Raw genomic sequence first — 15038 nt, 5'->3', positions numbered from 1 at the left:
TTAATAGGAAGGGAACAGATATATGGATGGGAGGCTTTGAGAGGGAATTGAGCCCTGAGGGAGGAGGTGGACTGAAGAGCAGCCTAAGGAAAAAGATATTAGTCTGAAGCTAGTAATGCTGAGCTCCAGCTCTTTTGCAAATTTTATCTATCCTCATTGGAATCTGACTGTACTAGATTAGAGTGCAGTTATTTGACAGTAGACATTTTCACAATTTTCTTCATGGCTTAATTCTAACTTAGCCTTTCATTCTAGTAATGTTCTTGAAAGACTCGCATTTTTAGGTTACCTTCCATGAGGTAAACAGCAGCTGGGAGAGAGGGCAAGAAAAATTTGCACTTCCTTCCTCAATCCAAATCTGTCCACGCCCCCTCCCTGTTTAAAGGGCTTCTCAAATCTCTATAAATTTCCTGATGTGGCTCAGCATGGTCTGGGTCAAGATTTAAACTGCAGTTAAAACTGGACTGGACTGGCTAAGCCACCACGGAACAGCCCCACTCCACCCCAGTCCCGCCAAAGCCCAAAGGCTAATAACACTGGCTGGGTCAGTGTTCACTGTACCTCTTCTCCCAAACTCCATGTGGAGTTGGGGTGTGTGTGTGCAGTTGTGAGGTGGGGGCGGCTCGGCAACACGTCCTCCACGTGACCTGCCCAAGTGGGGCCTGGGGTTCCTGGCCCCCACTCTCATTATCTACTTCATGCAAGACAAGAGAGACTAGAGTGGCTAGGAGAATAGGCAGGGGCAAACTACATTTTCATGTTTGAACTTAAGGGCTTATTCCTGTCTAATATACACATGTACAAACCATCCTTGATAACACCATCCTCCCTTGGAGGTACAAGTAAGTTCTTAGAGTAATAACTAAGCAACATCATTGTTTGTAATTCATCCTGCCATATGCATCCTTCTCTGACAATTTTTCCCTGGTCTATTAAGTGAACAAAAAACACTTTCCCTTCTAAGATTTGTACTACTTGCTCTATTCCCTTTGGCTGTGCTTTCCACAAGGGGAGGAAGAGAGTGCTATCACTGGCTTATATTGATTTCAGGTGACTTTACCTTGAAGCAGGTAATGTGTAAATTGGCAAAGGCCTCGGGTAGCACTGATCTCTCATTATAATGTGTAGGATTTTTGGCATGTGACACAGCAGTACTTAATCCACAACAGGGTGGTTTTTGATACTGGCAAGTGTTTATGACACTTTTGCAGTGTGACAGTCAGGTTTGCAAAGAGCTGTGACCCATCTGCCTTTACTGTTTTAATAGCTTGCTTCCCTGTTCTATCCCAATTCGCAGTTGACAGCCATGAAGAGGAGCAAAGCAATACTTCTTACAAGGCTTGGCAGCAAAGCATGAAATATCTTTCCTTTTATTGGAATTAGGATGTGTAGTCTATCAAACCCATTCCAGATGTGTGGTGAAGAAGACTTGTTTGCTACAAGGAGGCTGCCCAGTGGGAGGGCAGGAGGGAAAGAGGCCCACATAGAGGCGTGACAGTGGAAAAATTCCAGTGGGTTGAGAAACATGGCAGAGCAAAATGACCCATCTTTGCTTTCTGCCCCAATTTGAGCAGCCTCATTCCACAAAGATACAATCCTTGCAGAAAAGAAGCCAAACTGAGAAATAGGAGCAGCTGTTGCAATTGGAGACTCTGGCGTGGTGTCCGTGGAGAAAAGTACTGTAGGGCTGTATCCGAGCTATTCCATAGAAAGATATTTCTTTGGCCCAGTTGAAAATTCCTCTGGGAGTTCTGCAGATGGTATTTCAGCTCCATAAATGATGGTTGCTTGGTGATGATCACACTACCTGCATACCTTCACATAATTAGGAGGATTACAGCCAGGGCAAAACGCCAAAGGTGTTTGTTTTATTGTTTACAGCTGCAGCAAGGCAGCGAAGGATCCGATGTCTGGCATGATTAGAAGAGTTCCGTTCTCCCCATGCAAAATAGGATTCTCCTGATGTATATCCTTCAGGCCCAGTAAAATTCAGCTGTAACTATCCCATAAAGATTAATGATAAATGGGCCATCTCAACTTCAGATGAGTGATGTAAAGGTGAAAGCTTTTGAACGGTGTGGCCACAATAGAATCCCAGTGTGCAGTCTTTGAAATTTTAATGGTTTGGGTATACAGGCAGCATGTGGGAATGAAGTAAAGTCAAGATTTCTTTAAGCCCTTAGAGACAAGCAAGAGTTCTCAATCACTGAATAGTTTTAATCATCATCTGTGCCAGGGTGATTAGCATGGTCCTGGCGGACCTGGGTTCAAATCAGCTGTGCTTCTTAGCTTCTTGATTATACATCCCTTCTAAAACACATTTCAAACCTCCTTAAATCATTGCATCTTTTCTCTTCTTTTTCATTCCTCCTATGGCAAACACTCAGAACTTTATTCCTGGTTTTCAGTAATGTGGTACAGGAGAGTCTTGTTTACAAACAAAAATATTTCATAGCATCAATGAATACAGAGTCTGTCATCCTTTAGATCTGCCTTAACCATGGGCTTCTTTGAGCTGCTTCTGTCCTGAAATTCCTTGAGCATAGTTGAAGACCAGTTAAGAAAGTGCACAATAAAGTTAATCCAAGATTAGAAAGTAATTTCTTATTTACAATGCTGCAACTGTTGCAGCAAACTTCTTCGGTAGCTGAACATACTATTTTCTACTGTCTCAAGTAGAAGTTAGCTGATTCCCAGATCTTCTGATTCCCAGATCTGTTCAGCTTTGCTCACTGGATGAAAGCAGCTGGTGAATAGGAGTCATCTCCTAAACTTTTTGCTGAGTCCCAGCCTTGCAGGGATCCATCAAGGAGATCAGAAGCCAAGTTCATCTGACACTCCCCTTCCCCACAACCATCTGGGAGTTGGCTCCTGTTCTTGTCATCCCAAAACATTTTACTATATCTTTACTTAGCTGAGAGTGGAAAGTCAGCTTCTGTTCTTCCCTCCTGCTTCCTGCAAGGCAGGGAGGCAGTAAGATATTTCCTGTTTGTGCCAAACAGGCATGACCAATCTGTTGATAAATTGGCTTCCTGATCAAGTGTTCGAGCATCCCTACTCCTATTATTTTACTTCTGCCACATATTGCATAGTAGTTGTATAACTCGTCTCCTTTCTCTACTTCTCTCAGCTCTGTCTTAATATTCGTGCTTAGTTCAGAAAACTTCCACTCCAAAGGGAAAAAAAAATACTGTGTTTTGGAGGTTAGGATGAGCTGGCAGAGGAAAGCACTTGTGAATTAACCAGAGTCCTTGTGTGTCTATGATAAATATGTCCTACAAAATGTGAACTGTTCTGTTGTTTCTGTGAATCAATGGATATGTATTGCTCCTTAAATTATCAGGCTGAATTTGAGTAGTGACTTTAGGGTTTCATATGTAGTTCTCTAAAGAGATGATTGGTAGCCATATTCTTACCACCTGTCTGAAAAAACATACCAAAGTATTTGGATTTGCTTCATGAAGTTATAGCTGGAAATAGTTGCAATCAACAAAAATACAGTGGGCTGATGCCTTCAGAACAGCTGGAATGCTGGTCCCCACATTTGTTGTGCACATTAACAGCTGGGGAATGTTTTAATGTTACTAGTGCCTGACTCCAACCTTAGGGATGAGAATTTGCTGCTGTTACAGGTGAGAAACTCCTGCACGTATCGTTGCAACAATGAACTGTACAATATCATTTAATGCTAACACAGACTTTGGGGTCTCAGATGGGGACAGTAGAGAGTTAGTACAGGGGTAGATATGGTGCTGTCTGATATTTCCTTTGTCCACTCCTGCTGATATCCCTTTGTTTCTCAGAATACTACTCTTAGGAGTTCTTTCCATTTCTTTTCTCTTTCTTCCTCTGTCCACTATGAAGGATGGATATGCTTTCTATAATCACACCCCCTCCTAGTTTAGACAGACTGCTAGAAGCCTTTACTCTGCCTTTCCTATCTAGTATGGAGCTCTCTGACAATGAAGAACTCCTGTTTTCTAAGGTCAAGTCTAAGAGTGAACTTATTCCTGAAACAGCTAGACTGTAGAATTCCACGGTGCAGACTCAGATCTGCTTTCACATGTATCAAATAGACAATCCCCTGGGGGATTTATATTCTCAAATCACATGCTTTATCACTGTTATTCAGTGGAACTAATGTGTTGCAGAAGTGACGCAAATCACCTCCACCTGGCAGGGGGTCATAGTTTATGTGAAGCCGTGAAACTTCCTTCTCCTTTGTTTCTTCTGCCTGGAAGCTGTCTTCTTCCCACTATGGATGTTTCTGCTCCAGTGCTTCTTAATCTTGAATCCTTTTTGCAAACTGCCCACTCAATATGCCAAATCATCCAATGCCCTCCCAAACAAAAAAACTAGGATATGAAGAGAGCCCTAAAAAGAAGGCAACTTTTAATATAGGTATGTTTATCCCCACTTGTGATGCTTGCCATTTCTGTAGTTCCCTACACCTGAGATATTTAATAGTAGTTTGAATAATAAACGATCAGTTCTGCCTCTTTGCAAAAAGAGTTGCAGCAGTACTTAATAAAGCAACATCAATAATTATTATTGTGTTTTTTATGTGTGAACTGTAGCCAGTGTTAGCTTTGTGAAGTCAAAGCTGTCTTTCTCCCCTTTAGGAGCCCAAAGAAGCTTACATCATTCTCTTGTCCTCCATTTTATCCTTCCATTAACAACCCCATGAAGTATGCTTGGTTAAAAGGATGTGACTGGCCCAGACTCACCAAACAAGCTTCCATGGCAGACTGATAATTTGAACCGGGGTCTCTTAGATCTTAGTCACACACTCTAATCGCAACTCCACACACTGTGTCTTGGACTTACACTATATAATTAGCCTTGAATCGGAATGAGAAAGATGGAATGTCAATAACAAAAGTAAAACAAAACAAATTGCAAATAGCATAAGGATATTCAGGAGCTAATCTGCACCAGGATGATCCAATTCCCTTCATTTTTGGCACTCCCAAGTTCCATCATCATCCTGAAACTGGTGGCCAATTTTGAGATTCCAAGCTTCATATTTAACGAGTCATGCTTGTCACAAAGAACCTTAGCATCCATTGCAAATAGCATGGAGGTGGGATAAAGTTGCCAACCTCCATGTGGCGGCTGGAGATCTCCTGGAATTACAATACCAGGCAACAGAGATAAATTTACCTGGAAAAAAAGGCTGCTTTGGAAGGTGGGCTCTATGACAGTATATGCCATTGAAGTCTTTCTCCTCTCCAGAACCTGCACTGTTGAGGCTCCACTCCCCAAATCTCCAAGTATTATCCAACTCAGAGCTGGCAACTTTAGGATAGGAATTTCTCAAGATAATATAAGACAAGAGACCTCAGTTCCCTTTATTTCTGTCACTGTAACTCTCATAAGCCTTCTGAAAGTCTCATCCAATTTTGAGGTGCCTCACTTTATTTTCTAACGACTTATGCTTGAAAAGGAGGGACACATCCTTTTCTTATTATAGATTCATACATTATACAGATCTCAGGTGTCATTCAATGAGACCTTTGTGCCTGATGGATATTAGCCAATTCCTCTATGTTTGGCACACCATCCCCAGCCACCTTCAAGCTCCCACACCCATTGAGATTGGGCTGCCCAACTTGTTTGTTGCATGCCACCATTTGAATGACTGGTAGTAAATGGCTGGTGTAAGCCTGACCTGCAAAAAGGGGTCTTCCGTGCCAAAACTCCTCAGGGGGCAGATTAAAGTTGGTTCTGCCCCTGTAAACACCCCCAGAATGCCCTTCCATGCTGATGCTGCCTTGACCAGTGAAGAAGTGCCAGCCCATGGCTGATCAGAAAACCATAACTAATTCAGGCTAATGTATGCTAATCAATACATACATACATACATACATACATACATACATACATACATACATACATACATACATACATACATACATTCTAACCACAGCAGAATCATCCAAATTATTACAAAATAGTGTGCTTTTGAGTTGGAATTCAAAAGCTTTTCATTTTGTGATATTTTAATTAGTTCTGAACTAAATTATTATAAAGGGAAGTTCTGGGTAATTTTTCGTAAAACAATCTGTCAGCCCCAGTGTACTATCTGTAATACAAATATTAAGAAATTCAATTTTAGCCCATATTTTAGTTACTATTTCCTGTGACCACAGCTGAGAAACAGTTGTGCTTGTGGTGAAGGTAAATTTAAGAGACCTGTTAGTGTCAGATCTCTCTTGACCAACTCTGCTCTCTTTTCCATTGGTTTTTGGGGAAACATAGCTCCTGCCTGTCTCCCTAAGAAGGAAGGAGAAAAAGGATTTTTCTAACATAAAGATCCTTCAAGAATTTCTGATTGTTAAACAACTTATTTTTGAAGTGGTCATCAGTTTTTGTGTAGGGATTATATTTCTGATTTGGGTTCAAAAAAATGAATACATTTTACAGTTCAGGTTCAGTTCTGGTACAATAAACAAAGCATCTCCAACTCCATTTTGAGGTTGGATTTCAAATCTGGTTGAACTTTCTCAATCCGCCACTTTGTTTTTCGTTTGTGGCTTCCATGTCACTCTTGGGATAGTAAAGACAATAAGAGGTTTCACTGCATAGTTAGTGTGTGTGCACTGTGGATTGGCCTCCGGTGTCTTTACTGAGAGGTTCTGCATGGCTCAAGCAATGGTAAATGTTTGATGCAGCACAAATGGTGTTGTGCTGAAGAAATATTTGCATGTAAAGTTCCCAGATAGATGCTTCAGCTTCTAATGCTAGAAGTGAGAATAACAGAAGCAATACGTTCCATTAATCCCTTATAGTGATATTGGCCCTGCCATTCTGTGCACCTGCAATCATTGCCCCACTTTGTCTGCAGTGACTGTGGATCAGGACTGGATTTTCTATACTATGTAGACATGTGTTGAGCATCTGAAACTTTCCTGATAGAGTTTAGAATGGGCATTAAAAATTCATTATAGTTCATTATATATATTTCTGCACAAGGCCCCATCAGTTTGGTGTTGCTGCACCTTGAGTGAATTGAGGGTAAAATCCTATCATATATTGAACCTAACAGAGCTGGCTTACACAGTAAATGATGCTCAAGGAGCTTGGTCAGATTTGCCCCCCCCCCCGTTATCACTGCACATCTATCAGTATCACTTAGTCCAACTTGGCGAAATTCCATGGATTTCCTGCATGGAATTGACTAGTGAGGCACTGATAGAAACTTAATGTAGGTACTAATAATATTACTGAATAAATCAAAGTGTACCTCACAGAAGGAAATAAACCCACATTCTGCCTGATAAAGTAGGAATCCTAATATTTGGCCCAATATGACTAGTAAAGATTATCATCCACGTTCTTGTGTTCTGTAGGTGTGGGGACAAAGATTGGATGTGTGTATGCAAAAGGAATATGGGAGAGGGAATGCACTTCAGATGGAGTTGATTATATGGCAGTGTTAGGACTGATCCCTTCTTATTCCCTTTCCCCAAATCCAGGAGGATATGCAGGGGTTGAGCATATATTGCCAAGTGCTTCAGGGCATCAGTTACTCAGACAGTGGATAAAGAGCTTAGCAGTCAATTTATGCTACAATCTTATTATGTGAGATTCTGGAAGCTGTTCCCTTAACTGAGAAGCAGCTTTATTTAAATTGCTGCTCACACTGATGGCCTAAGGGTACTAAACCACTTATTCTAGAAGATTTTTTTATTGGGAGACCTTCAGGCTTTTGAATTTTCCCTTTCCCTTGTTTTCTGAGGCACTTGCTTACCACACTGCATTTTCATTTCTGTTTATACTCTTAAGATGAAATCATCATTTGTTGATTGCATTGCTTGTAGAGATAACTGAAGAAAATGGATAAAGTGACACCATGGTCTTCTAATGCTTCGGTGCTCTGCTGAGGCTGAGTAGGATTCTGAGTGGACCTGATTAGGACTGTTGTCTCAATTACTTGCTGAAAGACCATCTCCTAAGTTGAATGCCCTTTCTCAAATCTTGTATTTTATTTTGTGTCACTTTTTTGACCAAATGCCCAGCTGTGGCCAGGGGTGGGGGTGGAGTTTGGGGTGCATATGTTTCTGGACATGATCTTGAACTATTGCATTTTCAGGAGCTCTTCTTGTTCTAGGGCTATATTCCCCTTGAGGGGGTTAGCATTGACATTTTCTTTGCCAAATAGCTTGATTTTGTGCATTTTCAGGGGTAAGGTTGACAGCACACATGTCTTCAGCAGTGCCGTCCATACACCATTTCTTTCGTCTTCCACCTGGGTGGTGGCCTCCAGAGTCTAAGTTTAGGGCTGTTTTTTTGCAACAGAAGTCTCCTCCTGTAAATTGCTTGAAATGCTAATATTAACAGTTTCAGGTACATGCATTTCCCTAAAACACATTGTCTACATTTTGGCATGTAGGTGTGAGGAATTCTTGCATATAGGAGCATTAGAAACAGTGTAGCAAAAACTTGTTTGGGTTATTCTTCAGTTAGGCAATTTCATCTCTACATGTCCTTTCCCCACAAAGCCCCAATGTTGCCCATTTCGCTTTCCTTATTGCACAGTTGCTCTTATGTCCTTTTACAATGCCTCACACGCAGAGTCTTCAAAAGCTACCCCAGCTCTCAGCAGCAGCTGATAATTCTCCGCCCCTGGCAGCTTCAGGAAAGAATGGAGATAATCCCTGTCACACTGATGGACTTCTAAATAAAGCATTTATCTTTACCCTTTTTATCAGCAATAAATAGCCCTCCTGTCTTCACTCCTAGATAATGACAGCTTCTTCAAGTCATTCAGATAGAGTGCTGAGTTCTGTTCTGAGCTGCAGAAATTGCTCGGTGACCTGAGTCTCCTGTCTGGCTGTAAAAAAAAACAAAACCTTGCAGGCTGGTGAGATTAATTCCCAATGGATTATAGTCCACCCAATCCAGTTCTGTACTTATTCCACAGCCAACTTGCTTTGTTATTATTCTGGGTAAGATGGAAAGTTCAGCTAATGTTCAGGTCTGTTTTCTGCTTCATCTAGGATTGCCCATAAGCCTGGGGAAAATATTCTGTACTTTTAATAGAAGCATGGTGTCTGCAAATGGGGAGATGAAGCTTTTCATGGCATGCTGGTAAATAACATCACCTGCTAAGTAACATTCCCACTAAGCTTCTCTCAAAGGGAGAAGATGCTTTTTCTCCAGGCTGTTGGCAACTAACATTGTCCAGTTTCTTTGACACTCCTCTCCCCACTTATTTAATCAAGAAAATAAACCATTTTGCACTAGAACAGCCTGACATAGATATATATCAGTAACCTCTGCCCTGTGTCCTGTTCCCTCTACTTGCCACTGAATTACAGTTTAATAACTTCATGGAGTTGATAAGATGGTTGTATGTATGTAGCTATGTTAAAAATATCCATATTTCTCAGCCACATTATAATACTTGCTCTTGCCCCAGTGCAGTGGCCGTATTCTTTATATATAAACGTACACCTGTTTTTTCTTCCATCATAGAAGTCAAGGCGGCATAAATAGGTTTCTGAGGATGTTTCCTATCAGACCCCAGTCATTTAGTTTCAGCAAGGTTGCTGCATTTTGTGTCTCAAGTTGCACTCATATCTGGGGACAAACTATAACTTCTTATGAACACGTAATGGGTAGGATGTGATGGCCATGAAGCAGTGGGAGCAGCCTGTTTTTCTCCCTACCCCCATTAGAAGGTCATGAGTTTTATATTTGATTGCTGTAAAATGTATTTTTGAGGCTGAATGATTTGTGTCACAGGCTGATCTGTAGTGAAAAAGATTTTTTCAACCTTTAAGTAGATGGCTACACTGAATGGACTTTCTGGTATGTCTAATTATATAATTTTATGAGAACAGATTTAAACACACACACACACACACACACACACACACACACACACACACACCTAGTGCTGTTTACTCTGTAACCAGTGTCTGTTATGGGGTTGATTACCGAGGGATTGTGATCATTGTTAAAGTTATTTATTCCTTGTAATTTGTATTGGGTGAATTCTGAGCAGTTGGGAAATGTATAAACAGTTGGGAAATGTATAATGGGCAAAATCCAGCAATGGCTAATTACAATGAAACTGCTTTGAAAAATAGTTGTACCTTTTTGTCAGTCCTAATTGCATTTTTGTGTGGGAGTTAGGCTGAATCCACACATGTTACTTAAAACGTTTTTCATCCTTTCTGTTACTGTTGTGCAGAGCACTTACGAAAAATAGAAAAAAATAGTAAATGTGAGGATGCTTGCACTGGCTTCCAAAACTGATTGATGAACATGCAGAAATTTCCTTTCCAAACTTCTTGCAGTTTATGATGCATGTGTGATTTCAGTTGTAAACAATTTGTGTCAGGCTATGCCTGAAGAACATCTGTAACTTCCCAGAGTGAACAAGTACTTGTTGGTTTACGATGGAGACATGTACTTTCAATTTCTTTGATATCACCTGCAGGTTTCTATTGCCATTTGATTTCTTTCTTCCTTTTAGATCTTTTGGCCACGAACAGGTCTGTCCTGTTTCTTGGCCACCGGGGAATTTTAGACTTTCGATCGTTATACCTTGATGAATACCGTGATCGCCTATTCATTGGAGGAAAAGACACCCTGTACTCTCTTCGACTGGATCAAACCAATATGGATGCCAAGGAGGTAATGCTCACAAGACACTAATGCATGCAACCCTTTTTATCCCAGTGCTTATTCTATCTCTAGCGCTTCTTAGAGATACTCAATATTTCATATACATGCTTTTGTCCATTTTACTTATAACAGCTAGTTAAGGTACGTTAGCATTACTATCCCCATATTATGTATACCAAGTGATCATGCCTGTGAATTCATAGGAAGGGTGAAGGACTTTCAGCTCATATGTGTAATTACAATATACTATGTATGTTTACACAAGATAGGCACATATTAGTAGTGGGGGATACTCATTTTCCATGGATTTGAATCATGGAAGGCGTGTGGGGGGGTATGAGGGGGAAATAAATAGGGCTACCAACTCTGGGTTGGGATATAACTTGACATTTTGGGTGTGGAACCTGGGGAAGGTAAGGTTAGTGGAGGGGAGGTACCTTAGCAGAGTATAATGCCGTAGAGTCCACTCTCCAAAGTAGCCATTTTCTTGAGGGCAACTAATCTTGGTCATCTGGAGATCAATTATAATAGCAGGTTACAGCTGGAGGTTGGCAACCCTATAAATAAGCGAATTTGGGATGCTGCTGGTTTAGGACTGGGATAGCACAAAGAAAGCTTTGGTTCTCCAATTTCACACACGGAAAAAAAAGACGTAAAAGTGCATACAAGTCACTGATGTAAATCCCTGGAACTGCTGTAAAGCAGCTGAGTACATGTGGGCTAGACATTGAGTATGTGCTTGTGTGACATTATATCTATTGAATGGTAAACCAGTGTGGTTTATCATTCTTCAGTGATCTGTGTAGCTACCCCAACGTTGAAATTATCCTTCAGAGGAGCTCTTTTTCCCATAGAAACGTGAGATGAGCAGAAGGCTCTGTTGCCTACTTTCTGCATTATGGCATGTCATACCTTAAGGCAGTTTTTGTGTATTGTTTTCCAGTTCAATCATCCTAGGCCTACTTCTTTGTTTTCCTGTATTATTTATACTGTCTGGTCAAATTTGAGTCTCATTAAGAAAGGAGGGCTATAAATGAAGTTTTAAAAAAGGAGCTCTTCAAATCTAGACTTTATCAGGCTTTAGAGCCCAGAGCAAGGAACTAATTAAATAGAAGCCAGAAATCTGATACCAGCCAAGACTGGAAGAGAAGAGGGGGAGATTCATATTAGGAGACTTCTAGCTCAAAGGAAATTATATTGCAATTAAATATAATTGGAAAATTGGAACCATGGGGAGTCTGGACAAGTTATGTAAAATTACTATACTATACTGAAAGATTAATCAAATCATTTATGTTAAGTGATTGAATCAACTGCTGCATCGAAACCCAGCAAAATTGTGACAAGAAAAAAAATTAAGGTCAGATTTTTCTTGGAGAGGGAGTACTATAAAGTAATTGTTGGGTGTATTTTTGCAGTAACTCTGTGGGATAAAGCAATTTAACTCAGCTGTGCAGCTTCTGTGCTCCAGCGTCGCTTCACTGCTTTCGTATGCTGAGCTAGAGTTCTGTGCCAGCATAAAAGGGGGTGGGACAGAGGTGGAGAGAAAGTTAGTCTGCTCCCTGGAACCTTCTGGTGCCTGGAAATACCTCCTTTTTCAGGCTCAAACTTATGTTATCAAAAGTGATGGATCAGCCCTGCAGACTGACATTATAAGGTTTTTAAACATGTCCCCCATCAGCACAGCATCACCTCCATGGTTGAAAAATGCTTAGGATACTGAATAAGGGATTGACCAATGGGGAAGCTCCCTGGTGCAGGCCAAGTCCCCTCCCCAGAAGCCAATGGGAGCTCCCCTGACCAGTAAACCACACACCTCAGAAGATAAGGAGCTTGGCACAAGATGCTGTTTAACAGTTACCTGCTGTGTGGTCTTAGAGTGAGTAGTACAGCACTGTAGTGGTGGGAAAAGCACAGAGACAGCACTTTGTACAACAGGGGTAGCACTTTTAATCAAAACCAAGCCTGGAGAGCAAAGTCCATACTGTGGGTGAAGTCTTCCATTTAAGCAACTGTTCAGGTACTCCAGTTTCTTAGGTGGGACTCAATGGGGTAGACATGCAGTGACAGGTAAACCAGGGAGTCCTCCCCAAATCTCTCCCCCCTTCCTTCTTGCACGGCCAGGAGCCGGGATGGCATCTCTCACTTTCATATCCAGCATGCAGCAGGGATGGCTGAAGACCCAGAAGAAACTTCCCCTCCAACTTGACCTCCACAGACAAGAGGGTCTAGTGCAGGGGTCTGCAACCTGCGGCTCTCCAGATGTTAATGAACTACAATTCTCATCAGCCCCTGCCAATTGGCCATGGTGGCAGGGGCTGATGGGAATTGTAGTCCATGAACATCTGGAGAGCCGCAGGTTTAGTGCGTTGGGACTGGAATGGAAACAACCTCTGTGGGGTGTTCAGCCAAGTGCACAGCTATGCCCAGATCTCTCAGCTTTTGTAGTTATTGGCAATCTCAATAGATATTGAGTGAGGAGATAGGGGTCTTCAGAGGGATCCCTCTGCAAACAAGAAGAAGCTCTCTGATTTATCACTTCATATTCATAAAGTCCACAAATTCCAATATTTTCTGCTTTTGGTTAAGAAGATAACTCCCATCTTCTTCCCTATCTATTTGTATTCCAATATATTAGTGTATATTTCACTATTCAAACGTTAAACTTTTTAATCACCGTTCTCTTTACTTTTATAGAATAGAATTAGTCTCAGATAATCCACATATATCAAAATGGAAGTCTATTTGTTATGTCTGTATCTTGAGAAAAGGCAAGGTTCTGCTTTGTTTTGTTGAAACCCTTATTTGGTAAATGTTTCTCATTCTGGCATCTAGCAGCTTGTTCTAGTCCACAGATGCTCTTTATGTTGCTCAAATACTGGTAGCTGTTCCATGTTTTATTTCTCCATGTAGAAAGGCAGTCTTTACATCTAGACATTCCATTCGCATCTTTCTTGCTACTGCAGTGCTTAAGAGTAGTCTCACTGAAGTGTGTCTCACCACTGGTACGAAGGTTTCATTGTAGTCCGCTCCAAACTTTTGACAGTAGCCTTTAGCAACTTAGCCTTATGCTGTATCTTCCTACTTTCCCTTCTGCTCCATGCTTGGTTTTAAAGATCTGTTTGCATCCTACTGCCTTCTTTCCAGGCAGTTCTGCAGTTCTTCCATGTATTGTTTTGAATCAATTTCTTCTGCAGCTTGTCTCTACCTTTCTGCTACTTTGGTAGGCATTCTTGAAATGTTTTCCAATGTGGAGGGCTGTGAAACACATTGTGCCTTTGCAAGATAAGCAAATCTCAAAGGTGGTACTCCTTTGCTAGATCTTGCTGAGCATCTGACATGTCTCCTTCCAGCTGCACAGGCTCTGTAGACACTTCATGTGCACTGTCCATGGTGCTTTGACCTTCAGGTGCTTCAAGTGCACTGTCCATGGTACTCGGATAGCCTGTGTTTGGCTGCTGCGCTTAATTTTGCTCTGCTGAAGTAGACTCACTGGAATCTGCTTTCTCCTTTTCATCAGTGTGGATCACCTTGCAGATTTTTGTTACATTTGTTTCTGGGTGGAAGATTTTGTATCATTTGCATGCCAGAGTATAGCCTACAGAAATCCCTTCTTCAGCTCTAAGATCCATCTTGGAGTGCTTATCATTTGGGATGTCACACTGGGTTTGTGCGAAACCACTATTCATACAGTATAGTACTTGCACCCTTTGTGCATAGTCTGTTTTGCAGGTAAGTTGCTGTATTAACTTTCGCCCTTTTCAGGTAATTTTGCTTCATGCAGCATGCATCTAGTCATTACAGTTAGGGAGTGATTCGTGTGCTGGGCTATCCCATTCATTTCAGGACAAAAATGCCAGTTGATGCTCTGTTCCACATTCTGCCAAAAAAATTCTTCATCTCATTTCCTGTGTATTCTCCTCTATTGTCAGTGTGTATGGCAATCGATATTCTCTGGAATTTTATTTATCAGAATAATATAACCTTAAATTTGTCCAGTGTTTGACTTTTCAGTCTAATGAAGCAGGTCACAATATACCTTGAAAAATCATCTATAAAAGTTAGAAAATATTTGTTTCCAGAAGGGGTTTGCATTTTAAAAGATCCACACATGTCACTTTTTTAATTCCAGAGGATATGGGGTTCTACTTTTGCTCTGAAGTTTTTAAAAATTTAGTCTCAAACTCTTGCTTTAATGCAAATTTCATATTTCTGTTCCTGAGGGTATCAAACAATTTGCATATTTTAATTAAATTCTGGTTTTTAAGTTGCTCAATTGCATTAACATTTCTGTGTCCATAGCATATAAATTTATTCATTGTCTATGAGCACATCTCTGAAAAAGATAACTTTTCTGCATATATAGATTAAGGTGATATAGTCCATCCTTTCTTGCTCCC

At 40.9% G+C, this 15038-nt stretch overlaps 1 protein-coding gene across 1 annotated transcript in view; it reads left to right on the top strand.

The window, feature by feature from the left end:
- Positions 1 to 15038, top strand: part of SEMA3G (semaphorin 3G) — a 101283-nt gene that overhangs the window by 32359 nt on the left and 53886 nt on the right. Inside the window, exon 2 of the mRNA XM_048490611.1 lies at positions 10487 to 10647. Coding sequence (XP_048346568.1) covers positions 10487 to 10647 — 161 coding nt within the window. The remainder of the gene's footprint in view (positions 1 to 10486; positions 10648 to 15038) is intronic.

The sequence above is a fragment of the Sphaerodactylus townsendi genome, linkage group LG03, assembly GCF_021028975.2.
Source record: "Sphaerodactylus townsendi isolate TG3544 linkage group LG03, MPM_Stown_v2.3, whole genome shotgun sequence".
Taxonomy (NCBI): Eukaryota; Metazoa; Chordata; class Lepidosauria; order Squamata; family Sphaerodactylidae; genus Sphaerodactylus; species Sphaerodactylus townsendi.
This window is presented reverse-complemented; position numbering and strand designations above follow the sequence as displayed.